We start from the raw sequence: 24,568 nt of genomic DNA, 5'->3' as shown, positions 1-24,568 counted from the left end.
ATATATATATATATATATATATATATATATATATATATATTGTGAAGTCACAGCTGAAGGGCGTTGTTAGGCATCACGCGAAGCAGACCACACAATAAAAATATTAAAACCAAACATTTATGTATTGATATGTTACTTTATTAAAGCAAGTTAGTTAAATGCTCTGCGGTCCTTCCGCAAAAGAAAAAAAAAAGTTCCTAACAGCGCAAGTTTGCAAGCGTAATTACATTGTAAATTAATGGACATATTGACATACAGAATCATACCTGAAAAAGACAACTAATAAATACAGTAATATTCTCTCCTCACTTCGGAAACTGTGGGCTTCCACACAGACATGCACACACATCAACATATCTCCTCATGAGAAGAGTTAATTTGACAGGGGAAGGGTGCGGTCTCAAGATTAAAGGTGAATGATGCAACACAACGCCAGCAGGGGTCAGTCAAACTTCATTAAATAAATAACAAACAGTTAATTTTGCCGAAATACATAATACATGGAACAGTTTGATGCTATTTTATTGATTGTTTATGTTGCTAAGGGTAGTTGCTAAAAGTGTTAATTGCACAATGATACACAGAACCATTGGGTGAAGCAGTCATAGCAGTGTTCTATCGTGAATAAAACCAAAGTCTTTTTTTGATTGATGTTAGGAAATATTCTAATATTTTGAGATACTGGATTTTTGACTTTTATGAGCTGTAAGCTCTAATCATCAAAATTAAAACAAAGAAACTATTGAAATGTTTTACTTTACATGTAGTGAATCTAGAATATATGAAAGTTTCACTTTTTGAAGTAAGTTACACAAAAAAGAACATTTTCACAATATTCAAATTTTTTGAGATGCACCTGTAAGTATATATATATATATATATATATATATATATATAAACCATAATGTTACTAAAGTAAAACTGTAGTAATCCTACTGTTCTTGGCATATTGATATTAATTTACAATTTCATGGCTGTACTGCAAATATAATGCCCAATACAGTAACAACAATAGTACATTTATTGTTGTGATTCTACTAAAATACCATGGCTAAACTATGGTTACTATAGTAAAACCATGCCCAGAAAACATTTTTGAACTGTGGAATACAGTAATCTCATTACAAAAATGAAAATAATGGTTACTCACATTCATAATTTAGCTTGTAATCAACAGATAACGTGTTAATGATGACAAACAATACACAGAAACGTAAATTACAGCTATGTTCATTCATAATTTGGCATGCAGACAAACAAACCTACGCTGAACTATAGTAAACAAAACCCGACAGGGTACTAATGTGATCTTACCTTTGTCGTGGCCTAATGGTTAGAGAGTCGGACTCGTAACCCAAAGGTTGTGGGTTCGAGTATATCTGGCACCCCCACTTCAGGTCTTGCAGACGCCACTAATGAGCTGATGAGTTGAATCAGGTGTAATAGATGAGGGAGACATACAAAATGTGCATGGCTGGGAGTACTTCATGGAGAGGTTTGAGAACCACTACTTTGTCACACGGTGTCGCACGGTGGCCATCTTTTAAATGCCTCTCGGGCATGCAAGTGCAGCTCCTATCTCTTTGAATGGGGAAACATCAAATTCTCCAAAACTGTTCACCAAGCTTACGATTAAATTTCATATTTGAAATCACCAATGAAATATGACAACAACTGTCTCATAAATGTTGTTTCTTTTGCTCAAATAGCATTAAAAAAGCTTATTTTTCAGGCTAGACCAGCCAGTGCGCATGTGCAGTCCTGAGCTCATGTCTCAGAACGCTGAGAGCTTCTTTAGCAACCGGGACTTCTAATGGCAGCTGCAGTGACGCAATGACTTTTACTCAGGAAAATTACTTTGGCTCTTTCACTCAGAAGGCGGGACTTCGTGTGATAGTGTGGCCATATTGAGTGATGCCTTTTTCCCATTCAAAACTATAGGAGAGACAAGTCTTGGGTATTCTATAGTCTTTTATAAAACACAGCTGCTAACCAATTAGAATCGAGGACTGGAACTAACCGTTTTATAAACAGACATATTACAGTGTGTCTGAGTCGTGCATTAATTTGAACGGTGAGCTTTTATGCCGGTGGCTTTAATGCATTGCAAGAGATGCAGCCACTTCTCAAATCTCAAAATGCTTTCATGAGGCACAATTAATTTAAACACAGTCAGTTATGTCTTAAAATGGAATTTTATGGATTAAGAAATTTTAATTAATGCTGTCATATACAAATGCGCTTCAAAATTAAATTGAATTGCTAATTATTATACTCTTGTAATTGAAAAATGCATAGCCTGTACAAATTCTAGAAATTGTGAAAAATAATTTGAAATCGTTAAAAAACGGTTACATATTTTATTTATGTATTAGAACTTTTATGTAATTTTGCTTGCTAGGCTGTTTCCTCGATCTTAATTATATGTGATGCAATCTGGAAAAACCCATCACATGGTGAAAGTTTACCTATTATAGGCTTTAATCAGAGGGGTTTCCTCAGAGGAAGCAGTGTCTCCTCAAAATATTGGATGAGAAAAAAAAAATTGTAGTCGAAAAATAAAACAATGCCACTATTACAAAATATATCATTAAAAAGTGTATAAATCACTTGTTTTTCTAATGAAACGTTGTCCAACAGTGACACCAGCAGATAAAGTTTCAGCGGGAGTTTGCATCTCTCTAGTCGCCTCTGAGCCCACTGAGTTGTAACAGACCGCCCTAAATGAGCAGTGGGTTTAGTGGGGGTTATTGAGAATGAATGGGTCACGTTCAGAATGAAAGTCACGTGTTTGGATATGACTGGTTATGTTTGGCTGTGATTGGTTCATGCATAAATCCCGCCTCTTGTGTTTGTGCATGTTGCGCATTAGCGAATCAGTCTGAATCACTCAAATAATGGTGTTAATGGGAAGACTAATTAAAAAAGTAAGTAAACAACTGACACACTTAACCACTTTGTTACATCAAAATAAGACTAATACATCATAATAAAGAATAATACATCAAACACAATCATACAGCAGTAGACACATTCTCATGCACAAGTTGTTTGTCTACCCAACAGGTGTACATAAATGAGAGAAAGGTATATTTTTAGGGGATCCCTTCAATAATCAGTCCTTAAGTGTCACACGTGGTGATTCTCAACAATCCTTAAACTCATCCCAAGACTCAGAGTTTGAGGTTGTTGCAGGAGATTCCTAGTAAAAGCAGTGACACAGATCTGATAGAAAAACACTGAAGACTGAAGATCATCTTCTCGTGGCAACAGGTGCATACTCCACATTATCTTCCTCTTTAACATGCTAAAAAAAAATTACATAAGAAATGATAACACTTAAAAACAAAGAGAAGTGTGACTCTCTTAGAAATATATCTTGGACAGACAAATTCCTTTGGTTGTGACATAGCATGTAACTTTCTGGCTTCACTGATTCGCATGAATACTATACAATGGATTGAAATAATTCCGAATTGGACATTAAAAATCTGGTCTGATGTGTGATTTAGCTTTTGGATGGTTTAACAGTGAGTTTCTGCTACAGTTAGCAAAAACAAGGTTTAGTCCTCCAGATGTTTGGTGTGCACAGTGTCCAAATCTTAATATTTCCACAACAAGATCAACAGCGCCCCTAACACACGCAACCTCTTCAAAACATTAAATTCTCTCCTCTGCCCCCCTCCACCACCTCCCACCACTTCTATAACAGCTGATGATTTCACCACATTCTTCACAGACAAAACTAGAACAATCAGCATTCAGTTCTCGGCTCCAAACATACAGGGACTCAAACCAACAAATAAATGAACTTTTCCATGACATTCTAATTTATTGAGATGCACCTGTACATCCACTGCTAAAACACCCCTCTTTTCCTCTGTTCCCTCACTGAGGCAGAAGTATCCAAACTTCTCCTCTCCAGCCATCCTACAACATGCCCTCTAGACCCAATCCCCTCACACCTTCTCCAAGCAATCTCTCCTACACTCTTACCAGCACTCACACACATCATCAACACATCTCTTCTCACAGGTACTTCCCCCTCTGCATTTCAGCAGGCTCGGGTAACCCCACTGCTCAAAAAACTACATTAAACACTTCACTTATAGATAACTACAGACCTGTCTCTCTCCTTCCATTCATATCAAAAACACTTGAACGATTTGTTTTTAACCAGGTATCATTATTTCTTTCTCAGAACAACCAATTGGACACTAACCAGTCAGGTTTCAGAAGTGGTCATTCAACTAAGACTGCGTTACTGTCAGTCATGGAAGCCTTGCGGATCACAAAAGCTGATTCCAAGTCATCTTACTTACATCTTACATCATACTTATTTAGCTGGATCTATCTGCTGCTTTTTACTTTGTGAATCATCAGATCCTCCTGTCCACCCTCTCATCACTGGGCATCACAGGGATTCCACTTCACTGGTTTGAATCCTATCTCACTGGTTAGTCTTTCAGGGTGGCCTGGGGAGGGGAGATATCCAAAAGCTCATCAGCTGGTCACTGGGGTTCCTCAGGGATTAGTTATTGGACCCCTCTTCTTCTCCATATACACTACATCACTGGGATCCATAATACAGGCACATGGCTTCTCTTACCATTGCTATGCTGATGTCACACAGCTCTTTTTTTTATTTCATCCAGATGATCCAACAGTAACTGCATGGATCTCAGGCTGCCTGGCGGACATCTCAGCATGGATGAAGGAACATCACCTACAGCTCAGCCTGGCAAAGACTGAGCTCCTTGTCTTCCCTGCCACTCCAAATCTACAGCATGACTTCACAATCCAGATGGGTTCATCAACAATTACCCGATCAAGTTTGGTCAGAAATCTTGGTGTAATCTTTGATGACCAGCTGACCTTCAAAGACCACATTGCAAAGACTGCTCGATCTTGCAGATTTGCACTACACAACATCAGAAAGATCAGGCCCTTTCTAACGAAGCATGCTGCACAACTTCTTATCCAGGCCCTTGTCATTTCCAGGCTGGACTACCCTACTTCCACTCACTACTACGAATCTACATCCCCTCCAGAAGTCTGAGATCCGCTAGTGAGCGACGCCTCATGGTACAATCCCAGAGAGGCTCAAAATCATTTTCCAGAACATTCTCGTTCACCGTTCCTGGCTGGTGGAATGATCTTCCCACCCCTATCCGGAATGCTGATTTCCCGACAATTTTCAAGCGACAGCTGAAAACTCATCTCTTTCGTCACTATTTGACTTTGACACTAAGTTTTTTTTCTCCTTTCTTTAATCTTTCCCTGTCTAGCTTGTACTTATTTGAACAATGCTTGAAACTTGGTATTACGAGCACTTCTTGTGTCTATTTGCCTCTTTAAGATGAATCACTTGATGCATTCCCCAATTGTAAGTCGCTTTGGATAAAAGTGTCTGCTAAATAAGTAAATGTAAATGCAATGCACAAATATTATTACAGTGAGAAATAACTGTGCTTCATTCCAATAATAAATTATGTTTTCACTAATATGTGATACTATAGTAGTCAGCTGACACACAAACCTGGACTTGTTTCTGTTGAATAAACCTGAATTGATTTTATGGACATATTTTCTTCTGTTAAATTAAATTAATTGAACAAACAATGTTTTTGAGAGTTGAAGTCTGTAGTGTTGACAGAAGGTTTAAAGATCCAGCATTTATATATATAATTAGTATATATATAGTTTCTTAGTTGACAGAGTAACATGAAATTAGGAATAATTAGTCTTACCGATTTCTGTTTGTTTCTTCTGTGAAATGTCGGATCAGAGTAAGTGATCTCTTCTGTACGAGTCTGAACTGTTTTGACAATAATAATAGATGCATTAAAACAACAAAACACAATCTTAACTAGATTTGTTTCTTTGCAACAAGGTAAAGCATTAATGTGTGCAATTTAATTTTTAATGCCAAATTATTTTTGACAGCATTAACAAGTGCACTTGTGCACTTTTAAACTAAAAAGCTACATGTCATTTAGGCAACTCTTGCCTTCTTGATCAGTTTTTCTGTGTTTCCTGCAGATGCAGAAGATCCCAACAGCAGCTACAATCAACAGAGATCCAGCAGCAGCAGGAACCAGCACTATCAGAAAGACTGCTTGTGAAGTAAAGTGTCCATCCAATGCTGTAATCATAGAGAAGTGAATGTGTCAGTCTGATTTTCTATAAGAAAATATCATGTCAATTAATAAACACATATATAGTGCTGCCGTACCTGAACATGTGTGACAGAGTTGACTGATGTCCAGATGTGTGGTCTGGTTGCTGATGGGATTGTTGAGCACACAGCTGTAGGTGTTTTTCTCCTGATATTCCACCTCCAGAGGTAGAGAGAGACTGATGCTGAGATCAGACACACTGATGCTGGACAATAAACTGTTTCCTTTGTACCAGGAGAGAGTCACATGACCCACATTCACCACTGAACACACCAATGAACAATTCTGCTGTGATGATGATGATGATGATGATGATGATGAACATTGTGAAGAGTTACTGCTGATGTCAGGAACAGGCAGATGAGCTGAAAACATGAGAGAATAAACAGAAATATGGATAAAGTAAATAATTTTATTTTAATGGTTTAGTGTTGAGTGAGTTTTTGTACGATCTGTCACCTCAAACTATAAAACAATAATATGTAAATGGTAGGACAAATAATCTCTACTCACGATAAACAGAAACACTGAATATTTTTGATGACAGTTTCGCTCCCCTTTTCTGTTGTTCATAGAGTCCAGCATGTTGAGTTGTGATGTTTGTGATGGTCAGAGATCCAGTCTTATCATCCAGCTTCAGTCTGTCTCTAAATCTCCTATCAGGACTATCAAATGTTGAAAAGTTTCGTTTCTCAGTGATTTTACCTATGAGAGACTTTTCAGCTCCAAATTTCCATGTTATGTCTTCATCTCCATGTAATTCAGTAACATTAGTTTTTAAAGTGACAGAATCTCCCTCCATCACTGACGCTGACTGCATTTCATTAGTTTCTGCACCAAACACACCTGATGAACATAAAGAGGTTTTGTCACAGATCAATGCTCCTGTTGGTTTACAAATCCTGAAATCAGCTGTAGTTTTAATCATTTGCATGTGAACTGAAGAATATTCACAGCAACAGCAGAGACACAAAATTAACAGGGATTTGTTTTAAAGTTATCTGCTGTGGGGTAAAATCAGTGTGTAAAGTTACATAGTTTAGTTGTGCTGAATATTTTCAATAATTAGTAAATGAGACATTTAGAACAGTATAAAATAAACTCACTGTTTTATTACCGTCTTTCATGATCTCATGGCTCCTGCAGATTTGGACTAGTGACTTTTCATGACTTTTGTAGAAATGTATGATGACTGCATTTAAAATTTTTAAACCATGGAATTATTTTAAAATAGAATTTACATTTAAAACAAAAAGAAAAACAAAAATGGCCTGATATTTAAAAGCAACTCAGTGGAAGGTTTTGGCTTTCTGAGTCACCATGCGGAACATAAACAAAGACATCTACATTCGCTGTCAAGATTTCCCATGAGATTTCTCATAGTAATTATTTATTTGGTACAGACAGTAGCAGATGAAAATTATTCTAATTTATTAAGAATAATTCTAATAAGTCTAATTATTAACAACAACAACAACAACTTACCAGTCAGACTCCACCAGCACAGACAGAACAAAACAAACATGTGAAACATTTTTTTCAGTGGTTCAGTGTCTGATCTAATAAAAACTCAACCTGATGTGACTCCTCCCCTGACAGAATTTGACCCTCCTAGTTCACACGCTATATTTGCATATGGTATAATGTTTTATTTCGTCCAATCCTTGTATTTTAACTTTTTAATGGGCGAAAATATTCTATATTTTTAACATACTTTTTGTAAGGTAGTTGCTTGACTGTGTTAAATGGCCAGAAGTAGAAGAAAATTGTGTGAGCTGTGGATAAACTACATTTCATGGTAAAACTAATGAAAGTTTTGTGATTTTTAAATTGTTGTGTATATTTATTCAGTTCTTAACATTAGTGTATGCAAAAAAAAAAAGTTAAAGTTAAAACTGTCTGCCATCTCACACTATCAGTTTTACTGAAGTTCAGTTTCTGAGTCAAACTGAAAGCTGCTGTTTTCTGTTCTTCCGAAATGTGGTTTGATCTGTTGGGTGGACAAACATCTTGTAGGTGAGAGTGGACATTCAGAGCATGTGGGTTTAACTTAGTTAACTGTTGTAGTCTTGTTGTCCTGCTGCATTGAAAAGCTTTTTAAAACTGTTTAAATGTGGAAAAATGTGATGAGGAACTGTGTCTGACACAGACACAGGGGGTAGGTTGGCAAACCTTTAAAATGTGTCGTGAGTGAGTGAGTCCACTAAATGCTTAAACTAAAGACCCTGAAATCTTTCCCATAATACTGGGAGTCAAATTGTAAATTAAAAATAAAAAAGCAATACATTAAGCAATACATTAAGATTCTTAAGATTCCGTACAAAAGTGACTGTCATCTGGATTTATCGGAAATTAATTCAGTTGTACAGTCCAGTTGTCAAAAGTGACTGTCATCTGCATCCTCTCCAAACATGATGCAATAATTTAACAAGCAAATAAATGTATCTTGTGCAAATCTGAGTTTTTGTCCTAACTAGCATGCAGGATGTTGCTTGCTAAGTTTCTATTTAAGCCCTGCCTATATTGAAATTTATTGGTCACAAATTCCGCTCCACATAATTATATGTAAGAGCTAAGGAGCTGTCTTTGATTACTCAAAGACATTTGTAGATTATTTTATGCAAATTTAAAAAAATGTCTGATGCACAAAATGACCGACATACAAAAATGTACCTAAAGAGAACAATCTTATGATTTTTTTTAGCCAAGCTGTTCAACAGTTACAAGCAAAAATGTATATTTTTTATATTTATTGACCACTCGGTGGCACTGTGCTGAAACTGCTCATATATCCTCAGGCCATTATTGGTATAACACAGACCAAATTTGGTCTGAATATGTTAAAGCATTGCAGAAATATAGCCATTTTGGCACAGTTTTCATTAAATTTACAAGAACGGTTTGGTCTGTAAAAATCTTTCAATAGCTTTTTGCCAGCATGGTCTGAAGATGAGCCCATATTGGTGAAAATTATTGGGAACAAATCTTGTAAATCTTTAAATTGAGAGAAATCTATCTGATTTTAGTTTTTGTATTTGCTGAAATCATTGATTCCACTCATTGCTAATTTTATTCAACAAATTTTATTTGACACAATTTTCACATTGACAGATAGACAGATAGATGATTGATCCTAGCAGATGCCGCCATTAATCAGTTAAATATATACAACCGCTAGACAGGTGTAAATATATTAAAATTATCATCAATATATTATAATCTATTGTGTTCATCTCAGACGCACCATTGTCACTTGCTATATCATAAACAGGTGAAAAAAAGAGACTTGCAGGAGACTTGTAGGATTTATCATCTAGCAGCAAGTCACTAGTCACTGGAAGATCACAGAGAGTTCAAAGGGATAGTTCACCAAAAAATGAAAATTACCCAATGATTTACTCACCCTCAAGCCATCCTAGGTGTATATGACTTTCTTCATTCAGAAGAATACAATCAGAGTTATATTTAAAGGCACAATATGTAATTTTCACCGCTAGAGGGCGCGTATTCAAACCAAACAAAGAATCAATGGCGTAGTTTTATGACGCCGTGACTGAGTGTGGAAACATGGGAGTTGTCGTCTTCATCCCCACAGCCGATGCAATCCGATGGGACTCAGGCAGAAATCATGTTCCTGGATGAGCTAATGACTGATTTATTAACGTAGTAGAATGAAGCAGGGTGAGGCTGAAAGCCGTCGAAGCGAAACGAGGCCGCTGAATGAGCGTGACACACGGCTCGAAAGCAGAGGAGCTTTTATTATGCCACAGTCGACCGCTTCCTCTCCTTCCGGTCGTGCGTATGTGGGGAAAAAAGCAGCGCTGTTTTATCATACTAAATACATTTGAAAGTTCTGTTATAATGCTACTCTGTACGGTCGTCACCTGTCTAATAAAACGCTTAACATATTAAAGAACCTTTGGTGTTTTCATGTTTTGTACAAAACAAAACCGGAAATCGAGGGGTTATGACATCATTGGCAGGCGACACAATGACACTATAGACACGGTCCGTGTCACTAGTTAAAATTGCTTATTTCTCTGGATTTAAACATTCTTCGAAACATTTGGGATAATGTAAGTACACAAGTCAGCAAAATATATAACACTGTTATAGTAGTTTTTGGATATTTTAATAAAAAATATCTTACATATTGTGCCTTTAAACATGTTGAGAGTGGTGTTCCAGCGGATGACGTAGGACGCAGGCGTAGCGTAAGCTCCGGTGAGAATATGCTAGTCTTGTGAGAACCAAGTTTTGTTTACAGCAAAGGAAAACCAGTCTCCTCTTGGGTTATATCGAAATCCTCCGCCATTTTTCTTTACGAATCCTCGTTATGTACTTCTAATTCGTGACCGGTGTTTTGTTTTGCTCTCTCTACTGTGCTTCCACGTTCGTCTCTTCTCACTGGCGTTTACGCTACACATACATCCTACGTTATCCGCTAGAACGCCGCTCTCTCATGTACGTGCGTACTACAGTTAGCGAAAGCTAGAGATTATGGTTCATAAAGTTTTAAATATGGATATTCCTCTTACACTAACACATCGGTTTGTTTCAGAAGGCCTTTATTAACCCTCCGGAGCTGTGTAGAGCTCCTTTTATGATGGATGGACGTACTTTTTTGGGCTTCAAAATCTCAACACCCATTCACTGCTATTATAAAGCTTGGAAGAGCCAGGACATTTTTAATATAACTCCGACTGTATTCGTCTGAAAGAAGAAAGTCATATACACTTCTGAAGAAATGAGGTCTGAGCAGCATTTCTCCTTTTAACTCCCCAAAACTGATGAAAACTTAGTTATTAACCACTGCACATTTGCATGATACAATAAATATTACAACAGTGAATCAACAAATATAGAATTTATTCTTAAAATTATTCTCAGGTATTGTCAGACAAAGAAAAAGGATCTTTATAAAAAGAGGATGTGATATCGACAAGAATAGCTCTTCTACTAGTGCCACTAATGATGGAAATAAGTACTGAAACTTGCACTGGTTTCAAGGCATGAGTGTATAAGGTCATGATGAATATATATAGACATGCATATTCCCATGAATATAAATCTTAATATGGTAACTTAATATTAATACAACAGACTCGAATTCAAAGTTTGTCACAAGAGGTTCTTCTCTTGCTAACAGGCACATACTCCTACTACTTGATCCTCCTCTTCAACTTTCTGGAAAAAAAAAGTATAACATAAGATATAATCAAATATTTTAAATAAAGAACAAAAAATAAACACTGAAAAATAGTAATAATAAAGATGAATAATAAAGATGAATGGAACAATTGAAAATGTCCAGCCTACATAACAGAAATATGGTCAATAATATATCAAGAACGAGCCTGAAGTGAAGAATTTTCTGAATGAATGTATGCCATACAGTAGCTTGATTCAGTTTCTTTCTCCCTTTAAACATTTATTTATTGTCATTTATTTTAAACAGTTGTATGGCTAGTTGTATGTATTTATTTTTTTCTGCTTTAGAACATTTTATTCAGTTATTCTAATATTCTAGTGTTTTCTCAGTAGCTTTATAAATGCACTCTAGTTCAAAATATGAAAGTAACTTAATCTGACTCCTTTTATCTACCTATAGACTCTTAAAACCACAATAAAAAAACTAAACTAAATTACTTACAGAGGTCTTGTATGCCAACAATACACAATTAACAGTAAAATGGCTTCTTTTGGAACTACATTGAAGAAAGAAAATATCTGTTAGTCTTTTATATTACTATGTGATAAATCATTATACAGACAAAAAGTGCACACTGATCTACATCTGACTCACTGCTGAAATGATACAGAGACACATAACATAGTTTGAAATAAATAATCTTACCAATGTATGTGCATTTCTTTCGTAGAACGTTGGCTCATGTATCATAACGACATAAGTGATCTCGTCTTCACAAATCTGAACTGTTTGAACAACAGTAATTTACAATGTGTTATTTTAGGGCTTCCAAAGTTTAATAATTTATGCACACAATTAATTAGATATATTAATGCTGCAATTTTAAAAAGTGTATTAACATATGTATGCCATTGTTACTTTTCACCCACTACTAGCAGAGTAAAACAGTAAAAACAGAATGAGTTTTTGCACGTGACATGAATAAAGACAGCTACTCAGGGCAGATCATTGCAATAACCACTAACCACACACATTATTTAGGAACTAAATGGTGTAACATTCATGAATTATATTAAATTACAATATGTTTTTTGAATTACAATTCATAGTTTTTTTTTTTTTTTTTCAGGACCTCTACTTGGAAGAAAATATAGAAGCCGCGCCTTGGCACTTTAATTGAATACCCCTGACTTATATAATAAAGAAATACTTTATTTGTATGGTACAATATGAGCTATCAGTTGATTAAAATCAATAGGTAACACTTGCCTTCTTCACCAGTTTTTCTACATTTCCAGCAGATGCAGAAGATCCCAAATCCAGCGACAATCAACAGAGATTCAGCAGCAGCAACAGAGATCAACACTGTCAAAGAATCTGAGTCTGGAGAATGTGAAGGAGAGGAAAAGAGATATATTCATGTAAGTTATTGAGTCTGAGCTACAACAATAGACAGAAATCAGCTCAATGAATAAATGAGCAATATCACGCTCGTAGCAGTGTGATATGGCTGTATATCAGCATGGCTGTGATTTGGCCGTAGTAATCATAGCGTGCTGATATACAGCCATATTGCACTGCTTCGAGTGTGACATTGCATTTTTACCACAGTTCGATGGCACAAGTGTGTAAATAAAAAAGAGAAAAAAAATGGAGCGTCTTTAAAAACCCTCTTTTGTGCAGAACTACTTCCTTCCACCACAGATTCAAATCTCAGTTAGACAGTTTAACAGCTGAGCCCAAGTCTCCGTTACTAAAACATCACTTTAGAACAGGTAACGAAGAAACGTTGAGTTGCTTTATTGAAAGCTTATTGTATTATTGTATTAAAAGCTCAATGTATTATGTAGAGTATTATGAGAGAGAGATGGACTGAACAAGTGTTTTTACCTGCATCTGATACAGCAATCATTCTTCAACTCAGTCTCATATTCACAATAAAACATTATTTTGAATGCCTGCTGAGGAATGCAATATCTTCATCGTACTATCCTTTCATCTGTTAAGGGTGATTTCCAAAGACAACACTGCTCAGTGCATTTGTTGGCTGCGTCTTACAAGGTGTTGTTGAAAGTAAACGCCAGTGTTCTAACAAATAAGGCTACCTATCAGATTATGCTACCAACACTGTATTTATCCTACTGTAATGGTAGATCTCAGGTTGGGGTAGGTGTACATGTTAATAAAGCCTCACACCTTATTAATATCATGCTGGAAGCAAAATCTGATAGGTAGCACTTTTCGCTATCGAATTATGCTACCATCTGTTTTAATGGGAGGTAGCAAAATCTGACAGGGTAGCACAAATCGTCAGAACACCGGCGCCAAGTTCAAGAGCTGCGGATGATGCAGTTATTTTAACAACAACAGAAACAACAAAACACAGCAGAAAACAACAACGCTGCAAATATAGTTATTTTTCATACTATCTATTTATCTATATATAACCTATGACTCTGACTGTTCAAACCAGATGTGACGACATTTGTGATCTACGTTTAGCATTATTAATCTGTAGGCTAAGAACATTTCAAAAGAATCATGTAATTATAATTGAGGAAATTGTTGTTAGATGGCTAGGATAGAACTTAAACTTTGAAATCTCTAGTTATCTTTCTTTTCTGCTCAAGATGAGAATGTTTTGATTATTGTAGCTACATTGTTTTTAGATGATGCTTTTAAGTAGGCAAAAATATTTAAATAGTATACAGGTGCATCTCAATAAATTAGAACGTCGTGGAAAAGTTCATTTATTTCAGTAATTCAACTCAAATTGTGAAACTCGTGTATTAAATAAATTCAATGCACACAGACTGAAGTAGTTTAAGTCTTTGGTTCTTTTAATTGTGATGATTTTGGCTCACATTTAACAAAAACCCACCAATTCACTATCTCAACAAATCAGAATACTTCATAAGACCAATAAAAAAAACTGGATGCGGCACGACATGACAAATCCCCGACAGTAAAACTGCCTCGTTCTATTAATGAGGTACTGACACAGAGTTCAAATGTCCTGTGTAGACACTAGACCAGGGGTGACCAAACTCGGTCCTGGAGGGCCGGTGTCCTGCAGAGGTTAGCTCCAACCCCAATTAAACACACCTGAACCAGCTAATCAAGCTCTTATAGGCATACTAGAAACTTACCAGCAGGTGTGTTGAGGCAAGTTGGAGCTAAACTCTGCAGGACACCGAACATCCAGGACCGAGTTTGGGCACCCCTGTACTAGACAGACTCAACCTGTTGCGACGCGGCGGTGTCGCGTCCGGTGTAGACACGGTTCACTGTTACACTACTGTTATTACACTTGTATACAAAACTTCGTATTATGCTTGTTATAGAGTGCGTGACGTCACGTGCACTACCGCCGGTGGCAGTAGACAGACGCAGCTGTCACAGCCCTAAAACCCTGAACAGAAACAGTATTTTTTCTGTCACATGGCCTCACATATATCTAAATGTAAAAATGCAATACATGTAGTTTTTTTTTTTTTTTTTTTTCAGGACCTATGCTTGGAAGAAAATATAGAGGCCGTGCCTTGGCACTTTAATTGAATACCCCTGACTTATATAATAAAGAAATAATTTATTTGTATGGTTTTATAAAATCTTTGTCACATATTTCCTTGTGTGTCATGGTAGATCTGACTCATATTATAAAATGTCATTACAGAAAAACTGTTTTGACTTTACTCGGACTCCAGGTTAAAGACTTCAAACATGACTCGGACTTAAGTTAAAGACTTGTGAACATACTATTATTAAATACTACTATTATTTATATCAAATAATATTTATTGAATAATAATATTTAATAAGCAACAACAGCCATCATAAAATTTGCTAGGCAATTCAGTCAAAAGTACAAAGGCAGTGCTCTGATATACAGCATTAAAGTTGTATAAAATATAATTTTATGAATCTTTGCCCTCAGGCAAAACTATTTGCTCTGGAACAAATAATGGATTAATGAGATTAGATTTACCATTAGATTTACCCAAAACAAATTATATCTCATGTTTAACCACTATAGAGACATCAGAGTCATCTGCAAATTCCAGAAGATCTGGCTGAGCTAAGGATGCTCTCGGCGGATTCATGAGCGCTGAACGGCCGCTGATGCCCTGTAGCTCACATATCCGAAACAGCTGAATCGACTTTTCAAATAGAAATTTTCAAACAGCATTATTTATAAGATTATAGTGGATTTGGGCGTCTGCCGTGACACTTGCTGTGAGAAATACTGCAAGTGGAGTTATATAAATGGTGAAACAACTGTTGTACAAACGTTAGCTACTGTCCTACCTGAACATGGCTGACAGAGTTTGCTGATGTTCAGATGTCTGGTCTGGTTGCTGATGGGATTGTTGAGCACACAGCTGTAGGTGTTTTTATCCTGATATTCCACCTCCAGAGGTAGAGAGAGACTGATGCTGAGATCAGACACACTGATGCTGGACAGTAAACTATTTCCTTTGTACCAGGAGAGAGTCACATGACCCACATCCACCACTGAACACAACAATGAACAATATGATGATGATGATGATGATGATGAACAGTCACTGGTAATGTTAGGAACAGGCAGACGAGCTGAAAACATTAGAGAATGAACTAAAATAGGATAAATTTACACAGTAATTTAATTTTCAGTTCAGTGTGTTGAGTGAGTGTTTATATGATGTCACCTCAAACTATAAAATCAAGAATATGTAACAGGCAGAACAAATGATCTCTGCTCACCATAGACAGAAACACTGAATGTTTTTGATGACCATTTTGCACCAGTTATCTCCAGTTTATAGAGTCCAGCATGTTCAGTTGTGATGTCTGTGATGGTCAGAGATCCTGTTTGATTGTCCAGCTTCAGTCTGTCTCTGAATCCATCAGGGACATCATATGTGGAGAAGATTTGTTTCTCTCTACTGATTTCAGCTATAAGAGAACTACCAACTCCAAATGTCCAAAGTATGTCATTGTTTTCAGGTATTTCAGTAACATCAGTGTTCAGAGTGACAAAATCTCCCTTTATCACTGACACTCCAAACACACCTGATGAACAAATAGATTTTACACAGATTAAAGGGGTCACATGATGTTGCTAAAAAGAACATTATTTTGTTTATTTGGTGTAATGAAATGTGTTTATGCGGTTTAAGGTTAAAAAAACACATTATTTTCCACATAATGTACATTATTGTTTCTCCTCTATGCCCCGCCTTTCTTAAACGTTTTGATTTTTACAAAGCTCATCAGTCTGAAAAGCGAGACGTAGACATGTGGGGTGTGTTAGAACGAGCCGTTTTAGGTAGGTGTGGCTGACTCTTAACTTTTATAAAGAATATCTCTTTGGATTTGAGACTTTAGTCTTTGCAACTTTACAGATCTTCTTTATGCACCAAGAGCTTGTAACACTCCAAAGAGAAAGGAAAAATTGAAATCGCATCATATGACCCCTTTAAGGTAATTATAAAGGTAGGCCACTGTAATTAAAAAGCAACACATATTCCATTTCCTTTTTTGACTGACAAGCATATACGTTCTGTCTGATACTGCATAAGTACTGTAGCTCTTGAAGATAAATAAAAATATGCCTTTATAAACTGCTACCACAAAAGACAGACTATTAGTATGAAGCAGAGAGATAAAACACTGCAGCGGCACTTTCAGATTGCCAGAAAATATATTTATAGTGTCAAATAATGGAGTAAAATGGCAGCATAATTTATGAAAAAGGACAGATAACCAGGCCCAGTTGCTCTCCTGTCCCCGTGTTGAGAGGAATTGGGAGTAAGTGCAGAGGAAGAGGCACTTCCTTCAGCCTGAGGCTTACTCATTTCACTTTTAGTGTGAAAGGGCCTTTACAGTTGCCCGAAATATAGCTTTTGGGTTTTTTCTTATGAAAAGCAAATAAGCCCAGCCCAAGTGACAAAAAGTAACACAAAAGTAACAAAATGCATTACTTTCCATAAAAAATAACTAACACAATTAGTTACTTTTTTAGTGGAGTAATGCAATATTAAAATGGATTACTTTTAAAAGTAACTTTCCCCAACAATGTGAGAACACATTGGACCCTGCAGCAATAACAATCCTGAGGACCCCCTTCACAGTAGCTTAATGCCAGAGTGTCTTCTACCACGATAATAATTATTATTATTAATAATAACTTCACAAATGTCAACTTTAAAGAAGCACAGAATCAAACACACAGTAATACACTGGATTTTCGTAGAAAACATTTCAGGCTATTTAGTGCATTAAAAATATAAACAACTCAGAAGATCCCAAATCCAGCGACAATCAACAGAGATTCGGCAGCAGCAATCAACACTATCAGAGAATCTAATACTGGAGGATGTGAAGAAGAGTAAAAGAGAGACATTAATGTAAGTTACTGACATTATTGTAAGTCTCATCTATAACAATATACAATTGTTAAAATTACAAATGACTTGCTTCTTGCGTCAGACCAAGGCTGCATCTCATTGCTAGTTTTACTTGATCTTAGTGCTGCGTTCGACACTATAGATCATGGCATACTCATAGATCGATTACAAAACTATACAGGTATTCAAGGGCAGGCTTTAAGATGTTTTAGATCATACCTGTCCGATCGCTACCACTTTGTTTATTTAAATGGGGAGTCATCTCAATTATGACCAGTAAAATATGGAGTGCCACAAGGATCTGTCCTAGGTCCTCTGCTATTTTCAATATACATGGTAATGTTCAATTACATGCCCCTTGGTAATATTATTAGAAAATACGGATTAGTTTCCACTGTTATGTTGATGATACCCAACTATATATCTCAACAAGACCAGATGAAACTTCTAAATAATATAAGCTAACAGAATGTGTTAAAAATGTAAAAGATTGGATGACTAATAATTTTCTCCTATTAAATTCGGATAAGACAGAAATATTACTTATTGGACCAAAAGACAGTACACAGAATCTCGTGGATTACAATTTGCAACTAGACAGATGTACTGTTACTTCCTCTACAGTCAAACATCTGTTATATTAGATAGCAACTTGTCTTTTGAAAATCATATTTCCCATGTTACAAAAACAGCATTCTTCCATCTTAGAAACATTGCCAAACTACCAAATATGTTACCTGTTTCTGATGCAGAAAAGCTAGTTCATGCATTCATGACCTCTAGACTGGACTATTGTAATGCACTGCTAGGTGGTTGTCCTGCATCTTCAATAAACAAGCTACAGGTAGTCCAAAATGCAGCGGCTAGAGTCCTTACCAGGTCAAGAAAATATGATCATATTACCCCAATTTTACAGTCTCTGCACTGGCTACCTATTAAGTTCCGTATCAGTTACAAAATATTATTACTTACCTACAAGGCCCTTAATGGTTTAGCTCCTGCTTACCTAACTAGTCTTCTACCACGCTACAATCAATCACGCTCCCTAAGGTCGCAAAACTCTGGACTCTTGGTAGTACTTTGCCTAGGATAGCAAAGTCCACTAAAGGAGGTTCTGTAAAATTGCTTTGCAACGATTTGTATCGTGAAAAGCACTATAAAAATAAACTTGAATTGAATTGAATTGAATAGACAGAGATCAGACCAACAAATAAACATTAATATCACTACTTCCATACCTGCACATGTGTGACAGAGTTGACTGATGTCCAGATGTGTGATCTGGTTGCTGATGGGATTGTTGAGCACACAGCTGTAGGTGTTTTTATCCTGATATTCCACCTCCAGAGGTAGAGAGAGACTGATGCTGAGATCAGACACACTGATGCTGGACAATAAACTGTTTCCTTTGTACCAGGAGAGAGTCACATGACCCACATTCACCACTGAACACACCAGTGAACAATATGATGATCCTGATGATGATGATGATGAAGAACAGTCTCTGGTAATGTTAGTAACAGGCAGACGTGCTGCAAAACATGAGAGAATAAACTGAAATGTGGATAAATCTACACAACTTTATTTTCAGTTCAGTGTTGAGTGAGTGTTTATATGATGTCATCTCAAACTGTAAAACAAGAATATGTAACGGGTAGAACAAATGATCTCTACTCACCATAGACAGAAAGACTGAATGTTTTTGATGTCAGTTTTGCTCCACTTATCTGTAATTCATAGAGTCCAACATGTTCAGATGTGATGTTTTTGATGGTCAGAGATCCAGTTTGATTGTCCAGCTTCAGTCTGTCTCTGAATATCCCATCAGGAACATTATCATATGTGAAAAAGATTTGTTTCTCTCTACTGATTTCAGCTATGCGAGACTTTTCAGCTCCAAATTTCCACAGTATGTCATCGTCTTCAAGTATTTCAGTAACATCAGTGTTTAGAGTGACAGAATCCCCCTCCATCACTGACACTGACTCACCAAACACACCTGGGAAATAAAAACTGATTTTACACAGGCTAAGGTAATTACAAAGGTAGGCCACTGTAACTAAAAAGCAACACATATTCCATTTCCGTTTTTATTTTTATTTTTTGACTGACAAGCAGAACTTTTTGTCTGATATAAGTACTGTAACTCTTGCAGATAAATAAAAATACAATATCAACTCTCTTTATAAACTGATACTGTAAACTGCTAACCACTACCAATAAAGAGAGATTATTAATATTAAGCAGGCAGAGAAAACATTGCAGCAGCACTTGCAGATTACCTAAGAATATATTTAGCAGCATGATTTATGAAAAGGGACAGATAACCAATCCCCATATGACACATAATCATATCACTTTCATCAAGTAACTAAAGTAACACATTACTTTTAAATTTACAGTGAAGAGTTACTTTTTCAAATAAGGAACGCAAGTAACTTTGTTTTCACATTTATTCACTGACAGCTCTCCTGCCCCTGTGTTGAGATAAATTGGGAATATGTGCAGAGGAAGAGTTACTTCAGCCTGAGGCTTATTAATTTCACTTATGGTATGAAAGGGCCTTTACAATTGCCCAAAATAAAACTTTTGGGGGTTTTATTATTAAAAATAAATAAGCAAGCCCAGCCCAGGTGACAAAAAGTAACACAAAAGTAACATAAACCACTACTTTCCATAAAAAGTAACTAACACAATAAGTTACTTTTTTATGGAGTATAAAAATTGAGTTTTTATATTGAAATGGATTACTTTTAAAGGTATTTTTCCCTGCAGCTATAACAACCCATCTAGATTTAATCTAGATTTAAGCTTAATCCTTATGGTGCAACACATCCTTAATATTTCATTTGCTTTAAAGTTATCTGTTGTAGAGGAAAATCAATGTGCAACATTTACTAAACAAATGCATGATAATTATTACAGACTGATTAAAAAAAAAAAAACTTTTAAAATCATTTAAAATAGTATATTAAATGTTTTAGTACCTAAAGTATACCGCCTCAGTGACAGTTTTTTGTACCTTTTTTGTTAGTGTAGCAGCTACTTTATTACTCTGACATGGGAAAAAAATAATCAACCATATAATTAAACAAAAAAGTATAGCTTACCAATCAGATTCCACCAGCACAAACAGAACAAAACAGACATTTGAGACATTTTCTTCAATAGCTCTCCAGCATATCTAATAACGCTACTGCTGAAAACACAGCAGAACTGTCAATGTGAATCCTCCCCACTCAGAGCACAGGATGAGCTCCCCCTGCTGCCTTCACTAACAACTCTTCCAGCAGCAAACCAGGAGGTCTCTCATCCAGGTACTGACCAGACTAAACCCTGCGTAGCTTCAGTGGGTGTGCAGGTGAAAGCTTCAGGTTGACACTGCTGGCTTGTTCAGCAGGTCTCCTTAAGCTTATATGGGAAGCATCCCATATAAGTCTGGCCCACAACTTTAAATTTGTTTATGGTTAGTACTGTTTACATATGGTTTTAAACAAACCATCTGTTTGATGTGTGTTCAGTTGTTGTGTTATGAGCTCACCGTCTGACTTCCACTCTAGATAAAACTGCTTTACAGTGAAATGGAGGACTGAATCAATCCAGCAAACCTTAAAAACAGTAAGAGTAGAATTACTGATCAGAGGTCAAACTGGATTCTTTCCCAAAAGCAACTACAGTCGCAAGTTCCATCATTACCAATAGAGTTCAATGGAACTTGCATCCATAGTTGGCTAATGGTGCTTTTGGGAAATACACCCCAGACTGACAGCTAAACACACCACTAAATACACTGACAATAACCAAAACACCAAGTTATACTATAAACAACAGTTTTATTTTGGAAACATTCTGTATAAAACATGAAAATGATCTTAAACTTTAGTTTGCGCATGGATGTATTGTTAAAAACCTGTAGAACAGGCAGCAATGGCTTTACAATCAACTTGAAGTGAAGTGAAGTGAAGTGACGTGACATGTGGCCAAGTATGGTGACCCATACTCGGAATTAGTGCTCTGCATTTATCCCATCCAAAGTGCACACACACAGCATTGTGCACACACACAGCATTGAACACACACACACCGTGAACACACACCTGTGGGCAGGGGCGAATTTAGTGATTTGGGGGCCCCAGGCAAACAATACTATTTAGCTACTACAGACGACAACCGCGAGCGTTGCAGGTGTTTAAATAGCAAACCAAACGCGCGTCTGCGCCGTTCATTCCGTCACATTCCGCGTTACACAGTAAACTCCGTTTTTATGAATAGATTCCGGGATTCCGTCCACATTTTCTACATCGCCCTACTTTTGCTAAGAAGCACGTTCAACGCGGACGCACAGACGGTGGTAATGAACACCAGAGCAACCACTTGTGCGTCCGCACTGAACGCGCATCTCGCATATAAAAAGCATTTTAGGGGCCCAAGGCGGTCACCTACCTTTGCCTAATGGTTAAGTCCCCTCTGCGCAGCCATTTTTTGCTGCTGCACCCAGGGAGCAGTTGGGGGGTTTGGAGACTTGCTTAAGGGCACCTCAGTCGTGGTATTGAAGGTGGGAGAGAGCGCTGCACATTCACTCCTCCCACATAACCCCCCTGCCGATACCGAGACTCGAACCCTCAACCTTTGGGTTAGGAGTCCAACTCTCTAACCATTAGGCCACGACTTCCCACTATACAAACTTCAATAAACAAAACGTGAAAATATTACATGAAAATAATCTCAAACTTTAGCTTGCAGTGTTTGTGCTTGAATGTATTGTTAAAAACCTGTAAAAGAACAATCCAAATACAATATTTAAAGACTCAAAGTTTCTGTACAATAACATGCATATTTTGCACTGCACTTGCAAGAGAAACCCTTGTACTTTTTTTGACAGAAACCAGTTGATCTTTTATTTTGGTGGAAAACTATAGTTTCTGTGAAAACTTGTTTTACTCATGTGTCTCATTACAAGAGATTTGTACATTTGTGCAGTGAAAATGTGTTGAACAGTTTGAGAATGGAACCTGTAACAGAAACCGTGTCGGTGGTAAAGGGGTATAGGAGCGTGTGACCACCTGTCTTGATTTTTGTCGACAGCCAGAAGCGGCACTAAATTTGATAGAGACAGTCGCCTTGAAATTCTTTACGCAGGAAAAACCCTGCCTTGAATGAAATGCATTTAATGTTTTAAGTAGAAATGTTTCTTCAAATTCTGATAAAATGTTAGAACCAACAGCCTTGTGTATATAGCGTGGTTGTGCTTCGGGTGATCCTTGAAAGAGTCCCAGCTCTATGTCTTTTCTGATGCCATCCCCTTCTCTCTCCCCCACTTGTGTGCTCTCTGTACTGTTCTGTATAAATAAAAACAAAAACACCAAAAATAAATACTCATAAAATATCAACGTTGATATTGTGAAACATCTTTAACTGTCAACTAACCTCGTCATCAAATTAATCTGCCTCGTACTGTCACACTGCTCTTTTGAACTGTCGGTCCATCTCGAATAAAGCCCCTTACCTCAACGAATTCATTACTGACAATATGCTTGACTTTTTGTTTCTCACGGAAACTTGGCAAGTCCCTGATGACTTCCTGCATTTAAACATACTCACGCCTTATGGATATAAGCATTTGTCCAGGCCAAAACTGCATGGCAAAGGGGGTGGTCTCGCTGTCATCTACCATGATAACCTCCGAATCTCACAACTCGATTTCCACGACACCGATACATTTGAATATATGGTACTGAAGGTTGACTCTCTTATTATCAACCTACTCTATCGTCCTTCTAAATCATTTTCAAAAATTTTTCTCAACTCAGTGAACTGTTAACACTCGCCTGTTCCATGTCTTATCATGTTCTCCTGCTTGGTGACTGTAATATACATGTTGATGTTGTTTGCCCTAACACCACTCAATTACTGTCAGTTTTTGATTGTTTTAATCTGTCTCAGCATGTTCATTTTCCTACTCATTCTCATGGTCATATCCTTGATTTGATCTGTACATCAGGGGTTTGTATTTGCTCCATCTCTTCCTCTGACACTGGTATCTCTGATTATAAACTCATAGACTTTAATTTTAGTTTGCTTATACATAAGAAATATGCTAAGACTGTCATATCCTACCGTAATTTTAATAATGTTGACATCTCATCATTCTGTTCCTCTATTGCTTCCTCTAATCTTTCTGATGTTTTTGATTTATATTCTCCTTCACTGATTCTTTCAAAATGTCACTGTATATTATCTGATATTCCGTCTGTGCATGCTCCTCTTAAGACTAGAACTGTTCCTTCCATGCACACTTCTCCCTAGTTTACCCCCGAACTTTGTATCCTTAAGAGCTCTGGTCGAGGGCTTGCAGTTTGACGGCTCTATAGGAACGGCTCTATAGGAAAACTGGCCTCACTGTTCATCACCAAGCCTTTCTTGAACATCTCAAAAATTACAAATCTGCTTTACACCTAGTGCGTTCTAGTTTCGTCTCTGCCATGATTAATAAAACCAGTAACAGGCCAAAAGCCCTTTTCAACACAGTAAATAAACTTACCGTACCGTACCGTAGCTACCCATCTACGCTAATATTAGTCTGTTTCTGTCTTATTCCGAGGTCACCGTAGCCACCAGATCCAGTCTGTATCCAGATCAGATGGTCACTGCAGTCACCCGGATCCAGTACGTATCCAGCCCAGTTGGTGGATCAGCACCTAGAGAGGACCTCAACAGCCCTGAATGTCAGTGGAGACCAGGACAACTAGATGAGCCCCAGATACAGATCCCCAGTAAAGACCTTGTCTCAGACGGCCACCGGGACAAGACCACAGGAGCCAGTTGAGTCCTCTGCACAATGTGAC

General features: G+C 37.0%; 2 protein-coding genes across 2 annotated transcripts in view; both read right to left on the bottom strand.

Moving 5' to 3' along the window:
• LOC107741384 (T-cell surface antigen CD2-like) overlaps nucleotides 1–7,713 on the bottom strand; it is a 38,353-nt gene extending 30,640 nt beyond the window's left edge. The window contains exon 1 of the mRNA XM_016554090.1: nucleotides 7,665–7,713. Within this exon, the coding sequence (XP_016409576.1) occupies nucleotides 7,665–7,713 (49 nt within the window). The remainder of the gene's footprint in view (nucleotides 1–7,664) is intronic.
• Nucleotides 7,714–11,321: 3,608 nt separating this feature from the next.
• LOC107741388 (SLAM family member 5-like) lies at nucleotides 11,322–20,882 on the bottom strand. Its single transcript, XM_016554095.1, has 7 exons — nucleotides 20,834–20,882; nucleotides 19,611–19,722; nucleotides 16,078–16,280; nucleotides 15,640–15,927; nucleotides 12,601–12,714; nucleotides 12,037–12,116; nucleotides 11,322–11,366 (listed from the first exon to the last, which is right to left on the bottom strand). The coding sequence occupies exons 1-7, from the start codon at nucleotides 20,880–20,882 to the stop codon at nucleotides 11,322–11,324; spliced, it is 891 nt and encodes a 296-aa protein (XP_016409581.1).
• Nucleotides 20,883–24,568: the final 3,686 nt, after the last annotated feature.

The sequence above is a fragment of the Sinocyclocheilus rhinocerous genome, unplaced genomic scaffold (genome assembly GCF_001515625.1).
Source record: "Sinocyclocheilus rhinocerous isolate Xijiao unplaced genomic scaffold, SAMN03320098_v1.1 scaffold406, whole genome shotgun sequence".
Classification (NCBI taxonomy): Eukaryota; Metazoa; Chordata; class Actinopteri; order Cypriniformes; family Cyprinidae; genus Sinocyclocheilus; species Sinocyclocheilus rhinocerous.
Note: the sequence above shows the minus strand (reverse complement) of the source record. Positions and strands in the feature narration are given on the sequence as shown.